We start from the raw sequence: 26,057 nt of genomic DNA, 5'->3' as shown, positions 1-26,057 counted from the left end.
ACTAAAGAAATTATTTTGATTTAGGTGGGCTTTTTTCATTCAAAAGAAAACAATTATAAAATACAAAATGTCATAATTCAAAAACCATATAAAAATGAAAAATGTGACTCAATCTAAAAATATAGTTCAGTTTGAAAACCAAAAGTTTAAAGTCAGATGCAAAGATGTCCCCAAATACTGTTGTATTTTGGTTTTAAAACTCTTGAAATATTTTAACCTTTTATCAGGCTTTTAACATAAATATTGAGCAACTGCATAAAACTTGAGTTCAGATAATTTACAGTAGTAAAACTTCGTAGGCATTATTTATTTCTGGTTAAGTTACTGTTACGTGGTTTTGTTAAAGACTACACTCCCTATAAAGGAACTTCACATAGTACCCAAGGTACATGTCACTTCGTCTTCATATTAGTTATGATATAATCTAGAATGGGTTTGGAGCATACAGATTTGGGATCAGAAAGTTCTTGTTCTCCCTCTCAATCAAAACCCTCTGGTTTGAGAGAATAGTGCCAAAGATATTGCTGTATTTATAACTATCCTAAATGTGAAGTTCACCCCAATTTTGTTGGCAGTTGCTACTGTGACACAATAGAAACTATTCAGTGTTTGGCTAGGAACAAATTTACTTTAACAAACCTGAGATAATTTTGGTTTAGCTTCAAAATATCACTTACGGTACTTAGTTATGTAGTATAATAAAGAAGCAGACAGCTTTTATAAGTCCTATTTATGTCTTGGGTTGACTCCCAAGGTAGATTGTTGATGATTCCAGGATTATTGCTTGAAATAGTCCAAGCCAACAAAATAATATACTTCTAAAACACAGGTTTAACTAATCTTCTTCCATTTTGATATTGCCGCTATAATGCTATTTGTTATAATGTAATTTGTTAAAGTAGTGCAGAAACTGAGGCCTGGTGTTAGTAATCAAAAGTAGTTTAATTTTATAATGGCAGAAATGAAATTCTTTAGACTCTTCTTCTTGGAGAATGTTATTTTGAATATAAGCTATTTTTGGACAGTGCAGAAAAATGCAAATTCATAATGTTCTAATTTGGCTAGAATATGAACCCCAACAGATTAAACCACACGATCGTGCTACCAGCTTCTAAGATGCCAAACAGAAAAAACACAGAGGTCTCTGTTTTTTGTGAAGAATGATGAACAAAGAGAACTTTTGATGTTTATTCTTCTGCACCCTAAAGAAAGAGGACTGTCCAAAATAGTGCCATTGTGAAACAGTGCAACTCAGACAGAGGATTCAACCTTACAGCGACCTTTTCATCTTCCTTCAGCCCTGTATCAAATTCTCCCTACTGCTCTGCACTGAAGAGATTTAGAAGACACTTCTTTAATGGTGTTTAAAGCTCTTATTGCCAGATAAAGAACAAGGACTATTCATATGATTAAATATTTATGATGCATTCCTAGCAATGCCCCTCATATACATGCCTCGCAAATCAATTACCTGCTCCAAAGTTACATTGCTTGAGAGCTTTAATGCACAACACTATGCGCAGGAAATACAAAATCTTAATTTGTGAGTAAATAATCAAGCTATCCCCTTTCCTACGCTTATATATGTTTTTAATATATTTCCAAAAAAGAAAAAAATATACTTAGAATATAAATTGTTGACTGGCCTATTGTTATACAGATTTTATTAAGCACCAGGATTATTAAGCCAAACGCACGCGTTGACGAAATTTTATCATTTGCCCCGTTTGAAAGACAACACTGTGTGTTTAATAATCGCTTTCCGAAGTCTTTTTAAACGAACAGGGAAACCAGCAGCAAGGAGATGATATTTCTTAGTAAGCCAGTAGAGGGAGCCCCTCAATAGCGCAATCAATTTCCTATCCGAGCCCCTCAGTTGCTGCTTCCTGAAGTTACACGCGAGGTTAAAAGGAGATGAAACACGAGCATCGCCAGAATTAATCTTTCTTTAGCTGTGTTTCGGAGGCTAACAAAAGATAATTACCAAAATTATAATTTTCTATAGTGCTTTATTTTTTTTTTGAGAACAAAGGAGACAATAGCTAAATTCTCGTGGCCTGCCTTCCCTACTCCTAAATTAATACAGAAAGACCCCTCAAAGCTTCAGCAAGAGTTTAAAGTGCCTTTCTGATACAATGCAGTGCAGCTTCAATTTTACTACAAACGCATCACACAAACATCTGTGACTCATCTATGTGTGAAGATAAAATGTGTGGGGTTGTCTAATGCGGGTTAAGAAGACCCGAGAAAGAAAAGCATTTCTTTATAAGTAATTTTATAAAACAACGTCAGAATTGGCGTATATTACAGCTCCGGTTTATAGTGAACAAAATGGATCTTCCAGCTATTTTTCCATACAGTTCTTTCTGAGAGCAGTTAACCCAGTAAAATTGGATGTGCTCCATGTTTTACCACTCAGTTTATTTTCTTCGAACATATGTGTTTACTTCTCAAACTGAAAAAAGTAATCTTGCCATTGTCTTTTGTAATCCGTATTTGGAATAATGCAAGATTGCTGACATTGCTAACAAACCACAGAGTTCACTGAGCAAAGGGGACTACTCTGACAACACTCCGTTGATAACACAGACCTTAGCAAGCACAGGTCTCATTAGTTCCGTGGGAGCAGGACTAAAGGGGATAATCTTTTTCTCTGCATGGGTATTTTGAAAATCCTTTTCCCTGTTGTGTACCAAAGCACTTAAGCAAATACGTAAAACTAAGCTTAATTACTGATTATTTAAGTAAATGATAACAGATTTTCTGACTAGCAATGATCTTAGAAAAGGGGCTTGAAATCAGATCTAGGCTCAGTAGATTGAAGACGAATGAGCGACTCAGTGCTGAAAACTTTACTCAAGCATAAGTTAATAAAACAAAACCCCAGTTCCACTATAGTCAATGGAATAACTCCCTCTGACTTAAAAAGAGTCAGGGTTTCTGACACTGGCTTCACCAGGAGTTTTGCCTGAACAGGGCTATGCAAGGGACCCAGAAGTTTTTACAGGAGGGCTACTGTGAAAGAAAACAGACATTTGTGCCTGTGGAATTTGTTGAGGTGCAAGATTTCTGACGTTGAAAACAAGCCTCTTCCTACTAATAAGAGAAGCACAAATATCAACTCGTCACCCCCATCTCGGGGAAATAAACCCATGCCAACAACTTTCTAATATTCCACCTCCAATATGGAGCTATTTTAGGACCCAGCCTTTGAAGGAAGTCCTTTGTTCACTCAAAAAAATAAATATAAATGATTTTCTCTTTACCTGCACTGGTGCCTGCACCGGTTGTGAGGTCCCCACCCATCAGGCCACCTAGGGGGTTGAAATGAAATACTACAAATGAGCGCGATAAATTATAAAAGGCAAATATTCAAAACATTTTCTCTAACTTCAAACAGCCCACTCCACTACTCACTACTGTTTCACTTCAGCAGGCATCAGATCAGACCATAATCATAAAATTGTAATGCTTTAAAGTTACTCATATGAGACGTTTGCCTTTCAAGGACAAACAAAATATATAGCACACAACATTTCATTATTTTATTTTCATACTTCTACGGCATGTGAAAAAAATCAGTTAGTAGTTGAAAGGCATGTATAGTAGTCCTTCATTTGAAAACTCTTTAGCTCAGCATTAGTCAGAAAAGCAAAGGTTTCCACATAGGATTGGGAGGAAGAGACTCGAAGGTTCCTGGAAGAGAACATAACTGAGAATCTGTAATATGTATTTACATAGCTTTTAATTTTAATTTCCTCAGCCTTTCACAGACATTCACTCTAAGGATTTTTAAAACTTCTCTTTGCACTTGGGGACCTCAAATGGTTCTTTGAACCCAGCATACTTAAGGATCTTGATGTTGCTTCAGCCAGACAGATTGAATGAACTTAATCCCCATCTATCCTATTCAGAAGTGAGCCCTCATCATCACCAGAGAAAAGCACAGCCTCTTGCTATACAAGGCACTTCAGTACAGATCTCAGATAACAGTAACCCATCAAGGAACCTGTGAATGCTCGAATAGTAATAAATTCTGCATTTAGCCTCTAGACTGCTGATTTAAGGAATGAGTATCCTATTTTACTCACTTCAACTTGTTTGCATTGGCTACATTTTCTCTCTCAAGTTTTATGGTATAGTGAATTCGTGCATGAATTAAGTAGACAGGCTGCCATTTTATAAAACAGCAAATTGTCTGCCCTTTTATCCTTTATTGATTTCCTTTAATCTTAGTCAATATGCAGCTTTTTCTAGATTTTTTTTTTTTTTTTTTTTTTAGTTTTCTAAATTAGGAATAGGAACCCATTGAGCTCTTTTGATTTTTTTCAACACAGCAATTTTGGACAAACTGTTATGACTGGTAAAACCAGAGCTCTTGTTTCTCAGAGCACAGTTGTACAGTTTAAAATGACCTAAGGCAGACAAGCAGCTGATTAAAGCTCATTTAAAAGGATGGGATTAAACACAGCCTACCTGTGTTACCTGCACTCGGAGGCCTATGTGTCACACCTGGAGACATGCTATTTCTTTGCAAAGAAGGATGAGCCAACGGCAAAAGGTTGGGGTTTCCCAGTGAGCTGACTGGGTTACTATATACCAGACTGTTGTGGTTGGACACTGGAATAGAAACTGGCATCTCAAAGTTTGGTGGTGGAACAGCCTGTATGAGCAAAAAAGGGAAACAAAGACGAGAATAGTACAGAAGCACAACAGCTTTCAAGTACAGTTTCTCTATATTTAGTTCAAATATTTTGTAGTTCGTGGTTAAAATACTTACACTTGCCCACCCACCCTTCTGCCCTCAAAAGTCAGGAGAGTTTCAAAAGAGTTACCAGGGCTTTTAAATATGATTCTTTCAAATCATGATTCCATCTTCATTTAATGCAGCTTCCACATTCACTTTGTAAAAACTGGAAATATTTATTTTTTCCCCTTTAGTTTAAAACAAAATCTTGTTTTATGAATCTTAATTTTCTTTTTCTTTAATTCTGTAAAGTTGTAATTGTTCATTTGTGATACCTTAATCTAGCGTAACACATGACTGCAAGATCAAAGGTACATGACTATGGGGACTTCATCACATGGAGAAAAATTAGAAGGGGTGGAATGCAAAAAGGAAAGCTTTAATTTCAGCTTATGTTGCTTTAGCAACCAGAATGATCCCAAATCACGTTAAAGGCAAGAACATGGTAAATTACTTTTTTTAAAAGTTGCTATCTTAGCTTGGATGGGCTTAAAAGAAAGAAAGATCTACTCAGGAACAGGTAGCAAATGCAAGAATTTCAGATAGACATCAGTCTTGGGTTCTTTGTTGGGTCTTTTTGGTGTTTTGTTTATAATTCAGTATATTTTTTTGTTTGCTTAGGTTTGTTTGGTTTTGTTTTGTTTTGTTTTTTGCTTGGTTGTTTTTTTTGAGGGCAGTGGTGGTGCTCAGTTACACCTTTCCAATGTACTGCTTTCATACTTTAAGGCAGGATTCTTTCCTGAGCCACTTTCCTTTGCAAGAATCTCTTTCAAAAAAGAACCAAGTTATGGACCATTCTGACAGAGGGTGTGAGGAGATGCAGTACCTGATTCTCATTACAGTCTTAGAAATCCCAACTCAGGTTTTCTTGGTTGGTTGGGGTTTTCTTGGGTGGCAGTTGCCTGAATTTCTTTAAAATATATGACTCTGGTAGCATTGAAATAAATTAGACTCTATATTTACTCTACTTATTCTAAAAATATTTCTTAAATTTTTAATTTTTTTTTTAATAATTGATTTATTGTTTTTGTGAATGGAAAGAAAACTTTTTCAGAATTACTTGACAGCATTTTGGGGTTGGACTAGACCTCTGAAGGCTCCTTCCAACCCAAACTATTCTATGATACGTTTCCATGATTTCAGATATTCAAATACCTCACTGCAAACAAAGTACCCCTTTATTTGACATTAAAAATCTTGTAAACTTTGAGTCTGAACCCATCAGAAAACTCTTGAAACCAGCCATGTAACATCTTCAGAGGGGGAAATCACAGGTTTTAATTTTGCTCTTGGCAGCTGATAGCACTGGTGAGTCTTCCAGGACCTAGAGAGAGGATGTTGAGAGCCGGACACATAATCTGCTGTCTCAGGAAGCAGAGGCACCCTGACCTTGTGCCACACACATGTTTCTTCTCTGGCTGGCTAGAGCTGTTGGCTGTGGCCTGTGTATTTCAGCTCTGATCATCCAATCACAGTTATCCTTTAAGGTTATTTTCCCTGTCTTCTCCCCTTTCTAGGGGCTGACATAATTTTGCTCTAAATATAGAGGAATCATTTTGCTTAACCACTGGAACACACAGTAAGACTTTAGTTCGGGGCATGATGTGAAGGATACATTACACAAATGCCTTGGGACTTATTTGAAGGTGTTAATTTAGCTCTGAAATCCTTCACGTAGCCTGTGGCCTGGTTTTGTGAGAGGTGGCCATAGCATAATAGGTGAGATCAGGTATGGCACTAGAGATGCTAGACCTGCTGGGTTTTGTATGGATCTGAAACATACTAATGTTTGTGCCTCAGAAATAGAAAAAAACAGAATAAATTATTTTGTGATGAAAAATATAATTGCTGAAGTGTGTTATTTATTTATCTCAGGAGCAATCATGTTTTTTCTTGCAGCTGTTCTTACAGTTCAAGTCCAGCTTGGTAGCTGCATATGTGACTTCTCTTTATGGGAAAATTTACAAAGTGCATAGCACAAGAAGAATTAGTGTATGTCACAACTGAGGGCTAGGCTTCTTGGAGATAGGTTCACATATGAAACATTTGATCAGTCTGAAGGTATCTTTTAAGCAAGACATTCTGTTCATTGTCCACAGGACTCAAAATGTTCCCAGATCCCTTGCAGTGTTCAGGGCTGTGGTGGAGATCTCTGTGCCTGGTGGATTTCAGCACATGATTCTGCCTGCTTGAGTGACGGCCCATGCCAGATTGAGTGTCTCCCACTAGGGAGCATGTTGCACAGTATCTTCTTCACCTCTGTCATGCGATCTGTGACATTAGTCCTCTGAGCTTGGGTAGACACCAATACTGCCTGAATTTTCTTAATTTACTTTCCTAATCCCAATCTCTGTGGAGTTACCTAAGATAAAACACAAAAGCCAGCCCTCTCAGGCTTGTCTGCTTTCATCATTATGCTCTTTCTCACACGTACAAGACCAAACCCTTGAAGGGCTGGAAACTTCTTTTTCTATGTTAGTACAGTTCAAAAGAGCTCCAGCCTCAGCTGCTCTTGCGGCTGCCAGTCTCTCTGATCATCACTGAAACATACAAACATTGCTGAAACAGTTTCTCAACTTTCATTTTAGAGGTTTAAAAATATATTTTTTAAAGAAGTTAAATTATTTTCTTAATTTCTGTAGCAATGGCTTCATTTTCACAATTTTACCTACTGCTCAGATATACTTACATCTACTTACGGGGTACTTTATAGGCAATTTTATGAGGGTAAAGTCAGTTTATTCTCTGGCTTTGCAGCACAATGCACACTTTATCTGGAATATAGTAGTTTTTATTTCTTCTCTTTAGTAGTGAAAGGTCAGAGACAGAAATTTGGATAAACACCAGTATTAAACAGTAAGTGTCCAGCTACGGTGCTGCTCTGCCCAAATTTTGTGACAGACTTGCATGACCTTCACCAAGAACTGCAACCTCCTGCAGATTCCCTAGTCATTCCTGGTGTAAAGTCACAGGGCATATCTATTCCAGCTAGGCCTGACAGACATTAAAGCTTATGATGCACTTGCGTAATATCTATATTAGTAAATTAAGATTGCCTAGGAACTGAGGCCATCTGAGGCCACAAAGCAGTCCACATCCATACTGTTAAGCCTTCTCAACCTCAAAACCACCATGACTACATATAATCTGACAATTGGGAATTGTTCCTGGCCTGGGCTAACAACCAAACAGAGCTAGGACTGTTTGGGTTGTTTGGGAGAACATTACTTGGCCAATGCCAAAAGTGTACCAGGGTCTGTTCAAACAATTCAGGGCAGGGATAAGTACCTCCCACTGCCTTGGTACATTCTTTGCCATTTGCTAATTTACTAACATAGATGAAACCTTATCTTAGCGTGCATGCAGTTTGCCACATTTTGCTTCTTTTTCTCTATCTTTTCTTCTTTGGACACAATTGCCAAAGAGGGCAGATGGCTCACCTGAGAGGATACTGTCAGTGTACAGCACACACTGTGTTAGATGTGTGCTCCACAAGCTGTGGTATGTTGTGCAAAGCAAAGTGCTACGGGCTTGAACCCCTTGGAAATTAATTGACCAAACATTCTGTGTTAAATATTGTTTTTATCCCTCCCATGTTCAACCAGGCCTTCATTTATTTAGAGACAGAGATACTTATAGCTCCCTTCTAGTCGACTATTTCTGTCTCCTCTGCTTTCATCACTCTTATGAAAATTACAAATGAATGTCTAATTATTATCAGATGTTTTAGAACAATATAAATACTTATCCCTAGAAAATTATCTGAAGAAACATTATTGGCTTTAGCTGTTAGGAGCAAAAGCCAATTTTGTTTTCATTTGGCAGCAGCTTTATTATGTTACAAGACTAGGCACAGGCATTGCATTGTTTTATATATTTTGTAAGTAGTGATTTAATGACTTGACTCGGTGACTTTTTGTTCAGTTTTGCTCCCCTTTCCCCCCACAAATTTCTTGGGAGCCTTTGATGATTACAAGTAAATGAATACAATTTCCCTGACTTCCCTGAAGTACTGATTTGTAGTTATGGGTGTTATGGTATGATATATAAAATGTATATGTAAAATTTCCATTATATTCTAGCTTTTAGCTCCACATAGACCATTACATCTTGGCTTATGCCAAGGAAAGCAGCCTCTGTTGCATTAGGGGATAACATCTACTGATTCCTCCTTTTGTGGAAAGCAGCTTGATGGAGCATACGGACCTTGAGCTCTGTGTGAAGTATTCAGAGAAGGGATATCCTGTCTTACATGAAAAGAAGCACTAATGTTTTGCAGTTCTGTATCTCTGAAGCGTCTCTGAAGTAGTTTCGCACAAAGATAATACACTGTACCTTTTAACATCCCTGCAAGGTCGGAAGTCACTTTATACCCTAAATACAGCTCAGAAAACCAAGTTCATCACTATGTTAATAGCAGAAGTAGGACTACCTTTGAGGTCAAAAGAGTAAATTTAATAAAAGCTACCAGAGGGAAACTCCATTAATTTTTGGGAGGACAAAAGTGATGTCCCATGTTTATATTAACTGTGTTGTTTCTAATTCCTAGAACTTTCCTAGTTTTATAGAAAAGATGATTTTCCCAAATGTTTATGGAGGTAAAGAAAGTGATAGAACTTGCTACCACAGGAATGAGTTGTATTACAAGCTGTTTTTTTTTTTTTTTTCCTTTTTTCATGTCTTAAGATTTCAAATGGTTATGATATCTGCTGCTTTGCTGGATCAAAACCAGGCAGCATGAGAAAAAACAGAGGATCTGAAGGACCATCCCAAACACAGTTTTTAAGATGAAAAAGTGGCTTTGGTTAAATACTATCTGTTTGAAACAGTTTCTTTTCAATCAGAAGAGACTGTTTCAACCAAAAGAGATGAAATCCATTTCTTTTGAACAAGCTAAAGGTCATCCTTGAAAAAAAAGGAATGGTAATTGGTAAGATTTTGATGTGACAAAGGGTTAAGAATTCCATCTTATAAGAGTCACCCTAAATGTTGCAGTCATCATTTTTCGAACTGAATTCCATCCGGAGAAAAACAGCTATGCAAACTAAGCAAATAAAAAAGGAGGTAAGAAAGATGGAATATATATGTACTCCTCCCTGATATTTGGCCATCTTTAACCAGTCATTCCAAATACCGATTTATCAAGTCTGGTACCATTCTGGTCTCACATAAAATCTTTATTATTATAGTAATTTTTTCAAAAGTACATTTGCCATGATATGAGAACTTCTTCAAATTTTAATTAACTTGAGTGAAAATCTTTCTGCTCAGAATGAATGGAAAGAACATTTACAGTGCATTAAGACAGAGTCTGAACATCCTTAAAGGGCATCCTCAACTTAGTTATCAGATTTTGTATGCACAATTGACTAGAACTATATAAGAGACTTTGGTCATTCTGGGTATACAGAATCATTTTTGGCAGCTAGCAATACGACCTACATGTGGGAATGAGGAATGAACGCAGATCTCTTAGAAGCAAGCAGTTACCTCTGCAAATTATATAACCTCCAAACCTCCACGCTCTTTTTGTTGGCTTTATAAATGTAGTATTCAACATAACGACAAAGTATTCTCCCCTTGTATGTCTTGTGCAAACAGAATAGCACATGCAGAGTTATTTCTCTTAGATATCTGGCAAGGCATATGACTGATGGTTAGAAATTTTGAATTGGTTAAAACAAAATTTAGCTCATGTTAAAGCATTAAAGAAATGCTGATGAGGTCAAAGCAAATTCTCTGATAAAGCTGTAAAATCACCCCAACACACAAACATGTCTGAATCCTACCACTAGGCTCTCATGCAGTGTTTCTCTGCAGCGAGCAAGTAGCTGTAACCCTTCAGTGCTGCAACTGAGTTTAGCAGAGACACTTGAGAACTGAAATGACACGCACAGAATGCACTAATTACTATTTATAAAGGAATTTCAGTTCTACATTGTTTTTTCTATATTACCACAGAAAGTATTCTGTGGGTTTCCTTGTTAGCCTGTCCACAAAGGAAAATTTCCATTGTTATTTTTTAAGTATAATTTGGGCGAGTGGTGTGGTAAAATAGTTCTGTAAATCAAGTGAATATAATGTATATATGTATATTTCACTTCCTACTGCAGATTTCACCTATAATAGGCTTTGTCTGTGTGTCAGAGGTAGATACTTGGAAGAGAAATAATGTTGTGTGAAATTTTCTGACCACAGTGTTTATTTATATATTGGGCTATTAAAGTCTGTTTCCAGCTGAAATGTTTTCCTTAAGAAGCCAGAACTGAAAGGGTTATGGTTTTGTTACTGCAGCAGTTATCAGCAGACAGCCATCTAACCTTTGGTACTTACAGGTATTTTATGGCTCTTGATCATATTATCAAATTCTTCATTAATTTTTTTGTATTTTTCTTCAGTGCGTGGGGTGAGAGCGTAAGAGGAGTCAGGATCGGGGCTTTCACAACCTTTGTTTTCTTTCTTGTTCAATGCCTGCCAGGTTCAGAGAAATATCAGAAAGTAAAAAAAATGAAAGGGAGCTCAGAGTACTTACACATAATCTCTGTCTGCTGATCATTAGATCAATATCTTCATTAATTTTTCTGTACTTGTCCTCAGACTCAGGGCTGTGACCTACTGAATCGTCTGCATCAGGGTCTGGGCTGTCACAGCCATTAAGTCCTTTCTTTCTCAAGGTCTGAAATACATAATTTGGAGAGTTCAATCCTTGACGCAGGCTGCAAGAAAGACTCAGCAGTATTAAATAACACAAACTTCCCAGCATTGGAAGGTTTTACATTATGCTTTAAGGAAAGGAAAGTGATTAGAGATCCACCATGCTGATGCTGTAGGTCTCCAGTTCTGGTAGCAAGAGGAGACCATACAGACCTCTTTCTTCTGAAATGAATCAGTCAATAAAGAATGAAGCTGGCAATCTGGCAAAGTGCTGTGCTAGTAGCCTCCCTGCTTCCCCACTTCCCATAGCATTAAGAGGTTAATATACCCACCCAGAATGAAATTTATTTTAACACATTTATACATTTTAAATGAATGAACATTAAAAGCAAAGGATGCATACTGTTCAAAGTGTAATATCCTGATGTTTTACTTTAAGGCAAGATGCAGCAGGAAGAAATGAAAAAAAAGACCACCTTCAACAACTTTAGGAATTCATGTTCTTCACAGAAGAAGGAGGAGTACCTAAACTGAATTAAAGGAATGACATTAGCAATGCCCTTCCCTTCCTAAGTGTATGCTTTTAATAGGACAAGAGGGAGGACAGAGCTGCTAATGTGGCTGTGAAATAGTGATTAAGAGCTTCTAGATATGGTGTTTACTTTTTATTGACTTCAGTTACAGTGCTACAAATGCACAGTGCTGAAGCTTAATGTACACAAAAGAGCACTGCTAAAACAGATGCTTAGTGAAAAGTCAAACCAGATGAATTTCAGTTTCAGCAGCTCAGATCAACCCTCAGATCCATGATCATCATCACCAAGATAAGCAACAGAGATAAAAAAGCTTAAAATGAGAATGAAATCAGTAGCTAACAATTGAGAATGGTTGCCTGGCCTCAAATAGGTTTTAACTGATCTATCTTGACAGATGACTGAAGAACAGTCATGGTCTGCATTAAGAAGAAGAATGTGAGAAGCAAGTCTTTCTGGACTCCCCAGGCACAAGCAAGAGCTCACAAAGTCAGTATTTGTAAGAGATTTCTCAAATCTAGCTCCAAGAATGTCTCAGTCAAACCTCTTCAAAGAGTCCACTGGTCTGTCTACAACCTTCCTTAGACAACTTGCAGTTAATTCCAAGTTAAAACCTGGCTAAGCAATCTCAGTTACAACATTCAGATCACATAGCACTCTTGTGTTAGTAAGATGCAATGCTTGTGCTGTGTAGTAATGTGGGATGCTTTGACTGGTTTCTTTCTGCCTCTCATCTGAGCTCTTTGCTCCTTTTTGAAAATCCTTTTTGAAAACTGTATTTCCTAATTAGTTCCTTTCTGGCAATGCCCAATTTACCACCATTAAAGCCAGCAGATATTATAATGTCATACCTCCTTTCTGTACTATTGTTTGTTAAAAATTATACTTTGTCTTCTGTATTTTACCTGAGACTTAAAAAGCAGAGCCCTCTTATTCCTGTAAAAGCTGCAGAGACATCCCCCTGAACCTTGCATTTTCACTAAGTCAGGAAAGTGATAGTGAGCTGTCCTGTGAGATCTTATCCTTCCAAACTCATGTTGTGGACCTCTGAAGCAGATTTAGACAACTGTGGAAGGCTGACTCAACGTAGTCTTTTCAGACTTCCATATCTATATAGACTTCATGAGCTACTACTGACACCATGACAAAATTGTAAATCCACCATAAGCAAACTTGAAGAAGCTAAACAACCTGAATGATTCTCTGCTCTTCTTCTCCACTCTCCCTTACCCCCTTTTTATCTTTTAAATATCTTTTAAACTAGCAGAACAGACATAGTCATGTATGATTTCTGCTACTAGCTTGAAATGAACCAGCTACAGAGGACTTCTGCAGTCTGCTGCTGTTTGATACATTTAATACACACAGTATATTAAAAGTGAAATTTCCCTTTTATATCCAAATAACTAAACTCGGCTAATGTCCTTCCCTTCATGTAAGTACAAAACAGTTGTCCTCTGAATACATAAAATACTCTATTTAAAGTTTCATTGGATCAAACTGTCCAGACTGAAACCCAGGTCAGCACTTCTGAGACCTTTTCTTGAGCTCATCTGAGTCACTGATGGAGTCCTGTTGAGTCACGTAGAATGTGGAATGATGCTGATGTGAGCAGGACTGGATGGCATCCTCAGCTCCAAGCTTGGAGATGACAGCCCAGCTTCTCTATTTACAAATGGCAATGACCTGTTTTTCTTCTCAGAGGTCAACACAGCTGCAATTGTATGAGCATAGGTGAGGGAAGGGAGCTGACACAATATGAAAAGGTAAGAGGGGGGATGTTTTGCAGCATCTTTTGAATCTTTTCTTCTCTCATCATCTCCAAATCCTTGTCTGCTGCATCTACAGGACCATGCCTGGGTGAAAGAAGATGCACCTTATCCTTGGCATGCTCACTATGCCTAAAGCCCTGCAACTCTCTATTTAGCACTCATATGAAACAGTCACTTTTGTGGTTTATAGAGGTTCAGAAATGCACTGCCATCTTTCAGATATCCAGAGGATGAAAGGTAATGTAATCCACTCAATGTCTTACAGCAGCCTCCAAAATGAGACCAGATTCCCCCCCAACATAACAATGTTTTTACTTTCATACATACGTATTTTCATGTCCTTAGAAAGCAGGTTGCTGCCACACCAGGCAGAGTAGAAGCAATCTCTATTTTCCCCAGAAAACCCAAAGACCAAATTTAGTGAAATCATGTTGGAGCTCTATCAAAAATTAACTGTAGGCCTGAAAAGTAGGGGCAAACCTTTCCCTTGCAAAACCCATCAGTCCAGTGTGTTTGGCTAGTGGCCTGGCTGACATGGCTAATCAAGCTTACTAGTGCAGTGCTCCCCCCCTAAGAATCTAACCAATCAACCAGCCAACCAAAAGAATGTGCTTCAGGGGGTTGTGGTAAGGTTAAGCAACAGAAATTTCCCCACATGTGCTGCAGTCAGAGGCTCAGCTCTTAGCTTTGTGAGTGCTGCAACTAATGGCTGGTTCCCCGTTTTTAACATTTTGGGTTAAAGTGCAATATTCAGAGAAGCTTTCCTGAAGATGGGTCTCTCGGGGTTTCTCTTGCCCCCTCACCCATCCTTCTGCTGATTCTTTGCTGCTTCTGTGTGTTAAGGGCTCATGTTGCTACGCTGCCTTCATTTGGGAGTGTTCCTCAGAATAATTTCTGGTTCTCTTTTTCTGCATGAGGACATGTAATTTTCATGAAACTTGTTCTTTATTGTTGTGCTGCAACACGACACAAGTTGGGACAGCACAACTGAGAGTGGTACTGACCAATATGCAACTGATCCATTCGTATTCAAAAACTCCCTGGACTCCGTGCCTGTATACTGTGTCACTACTTGAAAGCATAGGCTGATTTTGCACACTGGAGAAGACTGGAATCATTAAGAAAACCAACTGGGTTTCTGCAGCCTGGAGTCTTTGACCCGGTCTTGCAGTGATTTAGAAATAATTTTCCTTACCATGTTAAGCTGTCATAGCCTCTTGCAAAGCCTGGAAATTAGCCAGGCCTATCGCATCCTCCTGGAGATTAGTTAGTTTCCAAAGATTTAATGACTATTCAGGGAATTTTTAAAAGAATAAAATTACACATTTGTATAGTGCACTGCATTCTAGAGAACCCCAAGCCAGATTTCAGTTATTTTTAAAGAAAATAAGCCACTTTTGAACTACGGAAGCTCCACTTCTTCCGAGCAATTAAACAAGTAATTATATTGGACTCCAGTAACCTAAAATCAGCCAAGGCATTTGAAAAACAAAATGGTTAAATGAAAACAATCTTTGGCTGAAACCTCATATGCCAGCAATTTAGTCTAAATCCCGCTCTATAAATCTCAGAGGAGAAATGCTGACTTAGTGACATACTGGCTTGCTGTAAAATGAAGTATAAACAACTATTTACTTTCATTTCATGCAAAATTTATCAAGGAGAAAATATGATAAAATCAGCTAGGTCTGATTTTATCAAGGCAGTGGAATCATCACAATTTGAAGGATTTTGAGGAGGAAAGCCTTTCATTTTCCTAATCCAGTCTCTGTCTCTGCAGTATTATCCTCTTTTAGCATTTCTTTAACAGGAAGAGTGGCAAAGGTTAGAAATTATTATTTTTTCCATCCTGTTGTTTTAGTTTGCTCATCTTTGTAGAGAGGTATGTCCGTATGTCCTTTTTTCCTTCCATCTTTTGTGGAACTGCTCCCCACAACACTCCAGGGCTGGAGAATCCACACATATTTGGGCTTGAAAATATTCACAGTATGGCCACTAAATACAAAAGACCAGGCTGGTCAATAAGGTCTCCAAAAGGTTCATACCACCCCACTCTGCCTGTTCCATTTTGATATCCTCTGCAACAAAGACCTAACTATTTCAATCATTTGCGTTCATCATATGTTCATTTGTGCAATGAAAAGTATGATCTCACTGACTCCCCATCTGTAATCAAAATTTACAGTATGGAAACATTCAGAATTACAGGTCTACTCCTACAGATTCCCGTATCTGTTATGCTGTCTAGAAGCCACCGCAATGATGTCTAACTGATAACCCCACTAGTGACCACGACAATCCACAGAGTTGTAATTTGGTAAATTATATTCCACTGTCAGAAGAGAGAAACCACAAGTGCCCTCCATTTTCCACTATCACTTTCTTTCCTGTATCTGAACGGGATAAATCTTTCAGCCACAAATGAGAAATGCTTTGGTTTCTTCTTTGCTCACTGGAGCCACATATCTACGTGGCAAGGCAGACAATAGCCAGTTATGAAGCAATGATATGCTGTTGTGTTTGACTGCTTTATTATTTATAGCCATTCCAAAGAATCCAGCTAAATTTATGGAGGTACACCTGAAAAAAGCAGAAAATATTTAGATAATGGGCCTGATACATGTAAGCATCAGTTATGCTCTCTGTGCAGCAGGGACATTAGAGTCAGGAGGTGTTGAGTGAAGACAACCTCCTCTCTCTTCTTCTCTTGCACAGTTATATAATGATGAAATTTTATGATGAAATTGCACGATACAATGTATGGTGCAATCAAGTAATGAAAGGCTGTAGTGAAATGAAAAACACAAAGAGGAAGAGATAGGTTGCTATGGGAACCATCCATCTGAATTCCCTTACCTCTGTGCAACTAAAATCTCAAATTTTATGTTCCATTAATGCAGAGTTCTCAGATTTTTACATTTAATAATGAACATAAACTAGTATGCTGGTACTAATGTACTTTAATTGCATGTTTAGGAGAATCAGATAAAACATTATTATACTTACTGTTATCTAACAAGCTCCATACAAAAAAAAAGTGTATACCAGTAACACAGAAAATGGAACATTTCTTACCTCTTTTGTACAAATCTTAAAATGCTTTTGTGGTTTATTCTCCTTTTGAAATCAGCTACAAGGCTTATATAATGGCTGAACTTCTATAACCACATGTTAACCTTTCTGTTACTATTTCATTTTCACCAAAGTTTCAAAGAAAAGAAAAAAAAATTTCCATTCTCTGGTCCTGTACGTCTGTCTTCTTCAAATGAATGCACATCAACAGTGCTTTTCACAGTACACCAAATCCTCCGCTTGGATTTGCCTCTCATTTTTGCATGCCAAGTGATTATTCTCTCCTTCTTCAAGTACCTTCTCTAATCACAGTCTTGTGAAACCAAACAATGCTGACACCGTTTGCCAGTAACATCTGCTTCTCTTTGCTTAGGAGTGATTGACCAATGTGTTATGAATGTTTACACGTGTGTGCTGCAAGCTCATCAGGACATGAAGTTTCTACCAGCTTAGATAGTCTGGTCTATTCTCTCTCTCATGTTCCTGACACGTGCCAAGGTTTATCAGCAAAATTTCGTAATACCTGTGTAACACCAAATGAATCTGTGCTTTTTCTAAAGGGCAATGGGACGTTGGGTTTTCGTTTCTTTGCTCCCCATAGCTGTGGTGTAAGACTAGGGCATGGGGGAGCTTTGCAAGGCTTCTCAGCCTGTTTGCTCTGATCATGCAGTCTGTGGCAGGCTGGCCAGCCTCACCACATCTTCTGCTGCCTTTATGCTGCACATTCATGACAGGGAGCACACTTTGCCATCTGGGTTACCACTCTGGAGAGATGGGGAGGCTGGAGATGGCAGAGGTTTGCTCCCTGAAAGAGACCAAGCACAACCCCTTCCTTTAATGTTCAATCTTACCTGCTTGCCAGTGTTCTTCTCTTTAGCATTGACTTAAATTACACAGGGAAACTCTGGCTTTATAAATAGAAGGATATGTCAGATTCTCACAGCAGCTAATCTAAACCATGTATCTTTCTGGCCTATCTCAGAAACAGAAGCAAATCACACAGAGACTCGGGCATGAAAACTTTGCATTAAAGTTCCTGGTAATGCATGCAACTAATTTTACACCCTCCTATGTTCACAGTTATTGCATGGGTCATGCAAAGGACTTCTGTCAGGCATTGCACTTGTAAACTGTTTTTTCTAAAAGAATTTAGAATCATGGAATCCCAAACTGGTTTGGGTTGGAAGGGACCTTAAAGCTCATCCAGTTCCAATCCCCTGCCACAGGCAGGGACACCTTTCACTAGACCAGGTTGCTCCAAGCCCCATCCAGCCTGGCCTTGAACACTGCCAGGGATGGGGCAGCCACAGCTTCTCTCGGCAACCTGTGCCAGGGCCTCAGCACCCTCACAGGGAAGAGCTTCTACCTAAGAGCTCATCTCAGTCTCCCCTTCATTTAAGACCATTTTAAGTTTTTAAATCTAAATAATTCCCAATTTTCTAAATAATAATTCCCAATGTTTTAAGATAATTGTATAAAGGTTTAATGGTTCTTGGGTGGCATGGTTTGGTGGGAGGTGTCCCTGCCCATGGCAGGGGGGTTGGAACTAGATGATCTTAAGGTCCTTTCCAACCCTAACTATTCTATGATTCTGTGATTCTGTAAAACCGTTCTAAGTCTTCAGATCTGAACAACTCCCAGTGTTCTAAGTAAGGCTATTTCCTCACCCTTCAGTCTTACTCCCATCCATCATCATGGTGCAGAAGGTCTGTAAAACCTCCACAAATCCCCCCCTTGGGGGCAGCTGACGTAGCATTCCTACACCAACCCTCACTGGAAGGGATCACATTTCCCTGGCCTTGACAGAGGAGATGGGAATCTGCGGGGGGGGCAGAGCGGGTGTCAGTGCAATGCCATGCATCCCGGCCATCTGCAGCTGTCAGCGCTGGCGCCTGCTGCCCTATGGCCATAGATGGCTGTCTCTGCGGCCGTGGTGCTGACTGGGGACACACCACTCTCTGCCCTGCCGCGCGACACCTCTGGGGCTGGGGTTTGATTTCTTTGGGTTTTCTTCATCCCTGCTGCTGTTTGCACTTCTTGGCTCTGATGTGGCTACAGCAGACACGAACACTGCATTTGTGCTTTGCAGATATGCATGTGTGTATATATATCTATACGTATATTTTTATATATGCATACATGCCCTCCAGTAGACACTTCTTAGTGCCTTTTTGTACAAATCTCGATGGTTTTTTTTAGAAGTCTTCACAGTGTGAACCTGTTACAGTGAGTCCAGAAGAGGCCATGGAGATGCTGCAAGGGCTGGACAGCTCTGCTCTGGAGACAGGCTGAGAGAGCAGGGCTTGTTCAGCCGAAGAAGACAAGGCTCCGGGAGACCTTAGAGCAGCTGCCAGTGCCTAAAAAGGCACTGTTTCCTGTAGGAAACCTGGAGAGGGGCTTTGGACAAGGGCCTGTAGGGACAGGACAAGGGGGAATGGCTTTAACCTGACAGAGGGGAGACTGAGATGAGCTCTTAGGCAGAAGTTCTTCCCTGTGAGGGTGCTGAGGCCCTGGCACAGGTTGCCCAGAGAAGCTGTGGCTGCCCCATCCCTGGCAGTGCTCAAGGCCAGGCTGGACAGGGCTTGGAGCAACCTGGTCTAGTGGAAGGTGTCCCTGCTTGTGGCAGGGGATTGGAACTGGGTGACCTTTTTTGTCCCTTTCAATCCAAACCAGTCTGGGATTCTATGATAAGCATGACCAGCCTTCGTTTGCTATGATGCAGTATAATACCAGCTTAATATTGCTGTTGTAGTGGATAAGCACATACAGAAAAATGTATGTGTTTTTCCAGACAATACTGGCAGTTTCTAAATAATGAATTTCCATGCAATATTAACTGGAGGTGTTAATATTACTGACATAAATGAAATGCTGACCTAACTGTGATTACACATTTTGATAAAATCACTGCCACAGATACATAAGATTTAAAAAGGAAAAAAAAAAAAAAACCCAACAAAACAACCCAACCAGCATTGGACAAAATTCCTTTTAAACATTATCCAAAATTTACTGCCATATGCACCCTTTATACCCAAAGACTATGGTGAGATGAAACTTCTGTGCGGGTGTTTTTTAAACCTGTACTTTGAAAAGACAGTCAAATTCTGCTCTGTTGTGTTAAAAACCTGAGAGCATACCAAGGACTGGTTGTCAGTGCTTCATGCACAGCATTAGCAGATTTTTTACTTCAGTCGCAGGTATTCTCAGGACATTTAGGGATGGAATAGTTACCACCACTCCTTTGAGCACACCAATAGTTATAACCCCTTACTGAGGGTTCAAAGGTCTGTAATAGGCACTGTTTTTGAGTAATGGGAATACAGACGTGGTAGGTAAGGGCAGGAAACTTCAGCTTGTTCTCCTGTTTTTGCTGCCACTGGTTACACATGCTGCCCCGCCCATAAATGCGTGCCTTCTCCTGCAGAACAAAGGCTAGCTACCACAGCCTAGTGGCAAGCACCTTGTTTTCCATTCTCTGTCTTGGAAAGTGGATTTATGGAAAATAGACTTCCACTATTTGTCAAGACCCAGTGCTTGTGGAAAGACTCCATGAAGACAAAAATTCTACACTCTGGCTACTTCCACTACCTCGCTAGCAGGAGCGCCACCAGTATGCAAGCAGATCCAGTCTGCCAAAGTGTGAACGGATGGCCTAAAGCCGCAGTAGATGCATCACTGACTCACCTCTTGCCCCTTGGCAACAGCATAGTATCATTACATTATACCCTTTATTGACTTTTCAAAGCTGTGCAAGTGTATAAAGTATTTAAATGGCCAGGTTTTCCCTAAGCTTTATGGAAGATATTTAAAACAGAAGAAGATATTGGTGAGACATAGTGTATTTGACTTGTACTAGGTTTTGCAGTCAGACACAGAAAGTGTATGAATGGAAAAACAAACTTTACAGTAGTTCAGCAGAATCATCTCAGCTTCTTTGGGGAGTGTGAGGCCACTTAAAAATAAACACTGTAATCATCAGCAGGTTGTTATTTGCCTCTTTCTTTTTATGTTCATCTATCTTTCATCCTTCTCCACTGACTCTAGCCCTTCCAGATGGAGCACTGCCCTCAACATTTTTGTTTGTGCCTAATTTAGTCAGACATATACACCAATACAAGTCTGAAGTCAGATCTCATTTACACTAGTGTAAATCTGTAGCTGGATTTGGAACAGCTGTAAAGGCAACAGTTGAGTTATTCTGGATATACAGTGGTGTTGCCACGTCTGTTACATCAGTGTTACTATCTCTTGAAACATACAGTATTTTAAATATGCAGGGCTTAATATAAATGCTTGCAGAAACAATTAACTATTTCAAAGGCAGCTGGTGTTTTTCCATGATATAAATGGGAACCTTTAATACTAAATGCAATATTCAAAATACTTCAGAAATATGACGTACAGAGGAACACATATATTTTACAGACTCTTTTGTCACAAAATCTTATTATGGAAAGAATGGCAGCCGATAGGAATTATACTTTGCATACATTTTAGAGCATTATCTGTGTTCCAAAAGATCGCAAAGAGATTCTGAAATTATATGTTTAAGGACTGCTTCACACATTGTTGAAATGCAGCTATCCTGGGATGAATGTACCATCAGTGCTAGCCAATGAAGTTTTCGGGAGCAGAAATGACATGAACCTCAGACAACACAGGATATAAGTTACTTGGAATAGAATTCTTCCTAGACCGTGGGGCAAACACCTTCACCCTTAACCATGGGCCAGGGAGTCTTTGTTGACCACAGTATTTTGCTGTTCCATTCCATCTGAAACAGAGCCCCTACAGCAGCACTGAACTGGTGTCATACTGACTCAGCAGTGAAAATGCCACCCACCGAGGCAAGAACACCACTTCCTTCAGCACCTGGGTTTTCTTTGGAGGTTTCCCATAAAAGTCTCGAGTGTATCAATGTTCTGAATAGATTTTTTGGTTTTGTATTTTTCCCAGAATTTAAACATTTATTTTACGTCAGATCAAATTACAGGGAATTACAAAAAAAAAAAAAAAAAAAAAAGGTACCAATACATCAATAAGCGAATGTTGCTGAATAGCAGTTCCTTTAAAAGGAAAAAGAACATTCTGTTTTATTTTTATAGTACCATAATTGTTTTATCCATTGATAAAAATGCTCAAATCAATACATATTTCAAAAATGGTGAATTTTAATACAGGTTAGATCTCTGAAAGTTTAGCCTCCTGTTTCATTGCAGATGAAGGCCTTAAATAGCACAAAGCAATAACCATCAACTCACTGTTCTGCTGAGAGTCAAGGAAAGAGAAGGAAGTCTCTCCACGAAGTCTGGAGTGAGCAAGCACTATTTAAGAAGAAAAACTGGACCATGATTTTAAGTACAAAACAGATGACTGAAACAATGTAGACTTAAAAACATGATTTAAGAATTTTTTTTTTCTGTTAGACCAAGAATTTCTATAAATTCACCAGTAACATTTGTGCAAATTGCATCTATCTTTAAACAGCTGGTAAAATCTCTAGAGTATGGTATACATTTGCTTACCAAAGTGTCATCTACTAAAAGTAAAGAATTGTTTCTTTTTTTTTTTTTTCTCTGTGGAAAATCCGATGGGAATGAAAAGATTCAGACACAAACTTTGCAAGTGGAAACTTGAAGGTAACCCTACACTAGCCAAAAAATACGTGAGAGAGTAAAGTCAGGAGTTGTATGGAGGAGCTGGATGGAACTCCAGAACTGCATGATTATCCTAAAAAGCTGGTCTGCTTTCCTAAAGAAAAACTTCAGAAGCCCATGTCATTCTGCTCTTTCCTTGAGAGGAGTGAGTGCTTCTCCCAGTGGCAAGAATTAGAAATAACAGAATTAGCAAAAAAAAGTGGTCAGATCTTGAAAAGATTTTTGAGAATTTAGGAAGCTTTCTACTCAAGGAAATTCCCAATCTGCATCACTGCAAACTGTGCCAACAAGAAAGCAAAAGATTAGCTCCTTTGCTAAGGTTCTCCAAGGGTTAAGCTGCTACAGTATATCCCAAGAAGCTGCAGTTTAACTTCCACTTCTGTTAGTATCTTCATAGAATCATAGAGCCATAGAATGGTTTGGGTTGGAAGAGACCTTAAAGCTCATCCAGTTCCAACCCCCTGCCATGGGCAGGGACACCTTCCACTAGACCAGGTTGCTCCAAGTCCTGTCCAACCTGGCCTTGAACACTGCCAGGGATGGGGCAGCCACAGCTTCTCTGGGCAACCTGTGAAATGGCCTCCAGCACCCACACAGGGAAGAACTTCTACCTAAGATCTCGTCTCAATCTCCCCTCTGTCAGGTTAAAACCATTCCCCCTTGCCCTGTCCCTGCAAGTCCTTGTCCAAAACCCCTTTCCAGATTTCTTGTCAGCCGCTTTAGGTATTGGAAGACTGCTGCAAGGTCTCCCATGCATGGGATTTTGCATCTTCCTGCGTGGGTTTTGTTAATTCAGTTTTCTATAATTCTTACATTATAAAAAGTTAAATGACAGTAAGTCCAGTGTAACTGGGGTGCTATAAGAAGGAAACATGCAAACAAACTGTAATATACTCAGCAAGAAGTCTGAATTTAATACAGATAGAGGAGTCTGAATTTAATACAGATAGACCTCATATCCACCTGCAAAACCTGGTTTATATGCTGCTCTCTGTAGCTTTGTGAATAGATGCTAAGTTAAACCAACAACATAATGGTCAGTTTCTGTACTCTGGGAATGAAGACAACTTGATAGAGCAATTTCTTGTTCTTATAACTGCTGGAGAAAGCAAGAGTTGCAGAGGTGGACTCAAGGTCTAGTCAGAAGTTCTGACTAGAACTGAGGATAGAGTTTACAGAGATACTAGAAGAACCATGTCTGAGAAGGTAAAATAGAAAAGACAAATCATTCAGAAACTAAGCATCATCTTTGAAAATTTCAGCTTCTTTCAGAAGCTGCTAAAACATATTTTAAATGTTATGGTTTTTCATTGTAAAACTGGATTTCTTTTTTTGGAAAAAATTACAGGTTTGTAAAGAAGAATTGGTATATTGGCCTGCCAAAGCCCTACTTGTCTTGAAATCTTCAAACCTTTAATCATATGGCATTCCCACACAGAGAATTCTGTGGGCTACAGAAGATGTTTCTACTTGGGTCCCCTAATTCTACAGGAGAGCTGGACAAATGGAGGAAGATTTCAGCCTGTTTAATTTCTTCCACGGCTTGGTAGAGGTGTGCGTGAAGGCTGCTGTGAAAGTGTGTATGACTGGTACCGTCCCACTTGGTAAAGACTTAGCTATAGGCCCTGGCCAGCTTTGGTGGCTCTTGGTACTGCAGGGTGAATCACCATGCAGGGCTGCCCACTTTGCCCTGAGATTCGGGATTGCTCATTCCATACAAGAGATGTGGAAGTGGAGTGGCCATGGGATGGGCATGCATTCCCTTCCTCTGACTCTGCTGCGAAGGTGGTAACCTGCAGTGCAGGAAAGGCAATAAACAGTTTGGGGGTACTTACATCTCCAGATATACCACAGCTCTTTGCTCAGTTGAAGCCTCACAGAGACATGGTACACATAAGAAAGGGACTTTTTCTCATTGGGAATCCTGAATCCAGAGAAGCCTGAAGGACAGTGTTTGTTTTAAAGAACTGATGTCCTTGGTGATTTCACAGTATTTGGCAAAATGGACACAGGCAGTGTATCTGGGACTGTGTTCCTGAGAAACAGATAGAGCTTTATTGACTTCTGGCTACCTGGGAAAAATGTTCAGAAGTCAGTAACACTAAGTCTGTGTACAAGGAAGAACCATACTGGTTCCTTACCTAATGAGGAGCTGAAATCCACCAATGCACAAGCACTACTCCCAGCCCCAAAATTCTGCCATGTTGGAGGCTTAGAGCAACTACAAACCAAACCCAAAACCATTATGCTGAGATGGAACAGCAGGATTTCCTATCGACATTATTGTGGCAAGAACACTGAGCTCATTTACTTATTCCATTATCTTGGGTATCTTCTAAGCCATTTGCAGCCACAAGCCTGCTGCCGCAGTAGCAAGAGCTATTTCCTAAGCTCTGCAGAACATTTACAATGCAAAAACACAATCTAGAGGAAAGGTAAAAAGCATTACCTGGAATGATAAAGGTATACTTCATGTTCCTTAACATTTATTTTATGTTTAAATATAAAAATTTAATCAGAAGATGACCGTGACAAAGAAACCAAAGGCTGTGATAAGATTGAAGATGTGATTACCTCAAAATACATGTAGCTTTACCTTTTACTATTGATATATTAAAATCAAAGACCTAGCAAAGAGATCCTGGCTGATGTCAAAGGGCCCAGGCTTTCATACAGCACTTAAAGAGTGGCAAAAGGGACCAGGGATGTCCTAAGTAACCAAAATTTCAGTGAAAATGAGTAATGCTATGAGATCCTTTCCATGAGAGCCCAATGAGCATAGAAGTAATGAGCACGTAAGAATTTCTCCAGTTCAGAAGTATACAGCCTTGTTCCTAGTGTCTGCCGAGAGGTTCACAGTCCTGAGGTTTGCCTGGAATTTCTCAGCAATTGGAAACTTTCAAATAAATGGCAGCAAAGCTTACTTACATTGATTTCAAAGTTTGGCAGGATTCCTGTTTCTGCCTGGGGTATGCTAGATCACAAGACCCCAGAATAAAATAGAGGTAGCAGGAATGGATGAGTACTTCTTTTATGCCTGCCACTAAATCGCTCATGGAGATCAGTATGAAGCAGACTTAACTTGAGAATGTTTAGTCAGCTCTTTTGCTCATCACTCCGTGAACGGAGGAGGTGGAATTAAGAACATTTCTCCCATGAAAAAAGACTGTACAGAGGGAGTGGGAGGATTCCTCAGACTCCTTAACGGGAAGGGAATGAAAAATCTAGTCTGTGGGAGAGACAAGAGAGGGTTCTATAACCCCTGGGAATTCAGTATTTCACCTCAAGTCCAAGCCCAGAAGCATCTCACTTCTGTTCAGGCTACAGTTGTGAATCCCTGGTGGGCATTACTGTTAGGTCAGTTTAGTCCTACTAAGTGAACTCCTTACTATTGATACAAGTCAGATTTGTCCAATATAGGTATCTATGGGTGTCCTAACAGTTCAAGGGTTCTGCTAACGAAGCCAATTAGGCAGAAACCCCTACACCTGCCAGCATTTGAAAGCTATAAATAAAGACATCTGTGGGACAGAGAATAGAATCATAGAATCATAGAATAGTTAGGTTTAGAAAGGACCTCAAGATCATCTAGTTCCAACCCCCCTGCCATGGGCAGGGA

The 26,057-nt window shown here is 39.3% G+C and overlaps 1 protein-coding gene across 17 annotated transcripts in view; it reads right to left on the bottom strand.

Annotated features, from left to right (window-relative positions):
• The window catches only part of MEF2C (myocyte enhancer factor 2C), a 137,914-nt gene that overhangs the window by 24,959 nt on the left and 86,898 nt on the right, over positions 1-26,057 (bottom strand). For 12 of the 17 annotated variants that reach the window (XM_065663579.1, XM_065663577.1, XM_065663578.1 and 9 more), the window contains 3 exons: positions 11,280-11,423; positions 4,477-4,663; positions 3,267-3,314 (listed from right to left, as the gene is read on the bottom strand). In XM_065663579.1, the coding sequence (XP_065519651.1) occupies positions 3,267-3,314; positions 4,477-4,663; positions 11,280-11,423 (379 nt within the window). Of the gene's footprint in view, positions 1-3,266; positions 3,315-4,476; positions 4,664-11,080; positions 11,219-11,279; positions 11,424-26,057 lie in introns of all 17 variants that reach the window. The other 5 variants (XM_065663586.1, XM_065663590.1, XM_065663585.1 and 2 more) reach the window with 3 other exon arrangements.

The sequence above is a fragment of the Lathamus discolor genome, chromosome Z (assembly GCF_037157495.1).
Source record: "Lathamus discolor isolate bLatDis1 chromosome Z, bLatDis1.hap1, whole genome shotgun sequence".
NCBI lineage: Eukaryota > Metazoa > Chordata > Aves > Psittaciformes > Psittacidae > Lathamus > Lathamus discolor.
The sequence above is the reverse complement of the archived record's forward strand: the minus strand, read 5'-3'. Positions and strand labels throughout refer to the sequence as shown.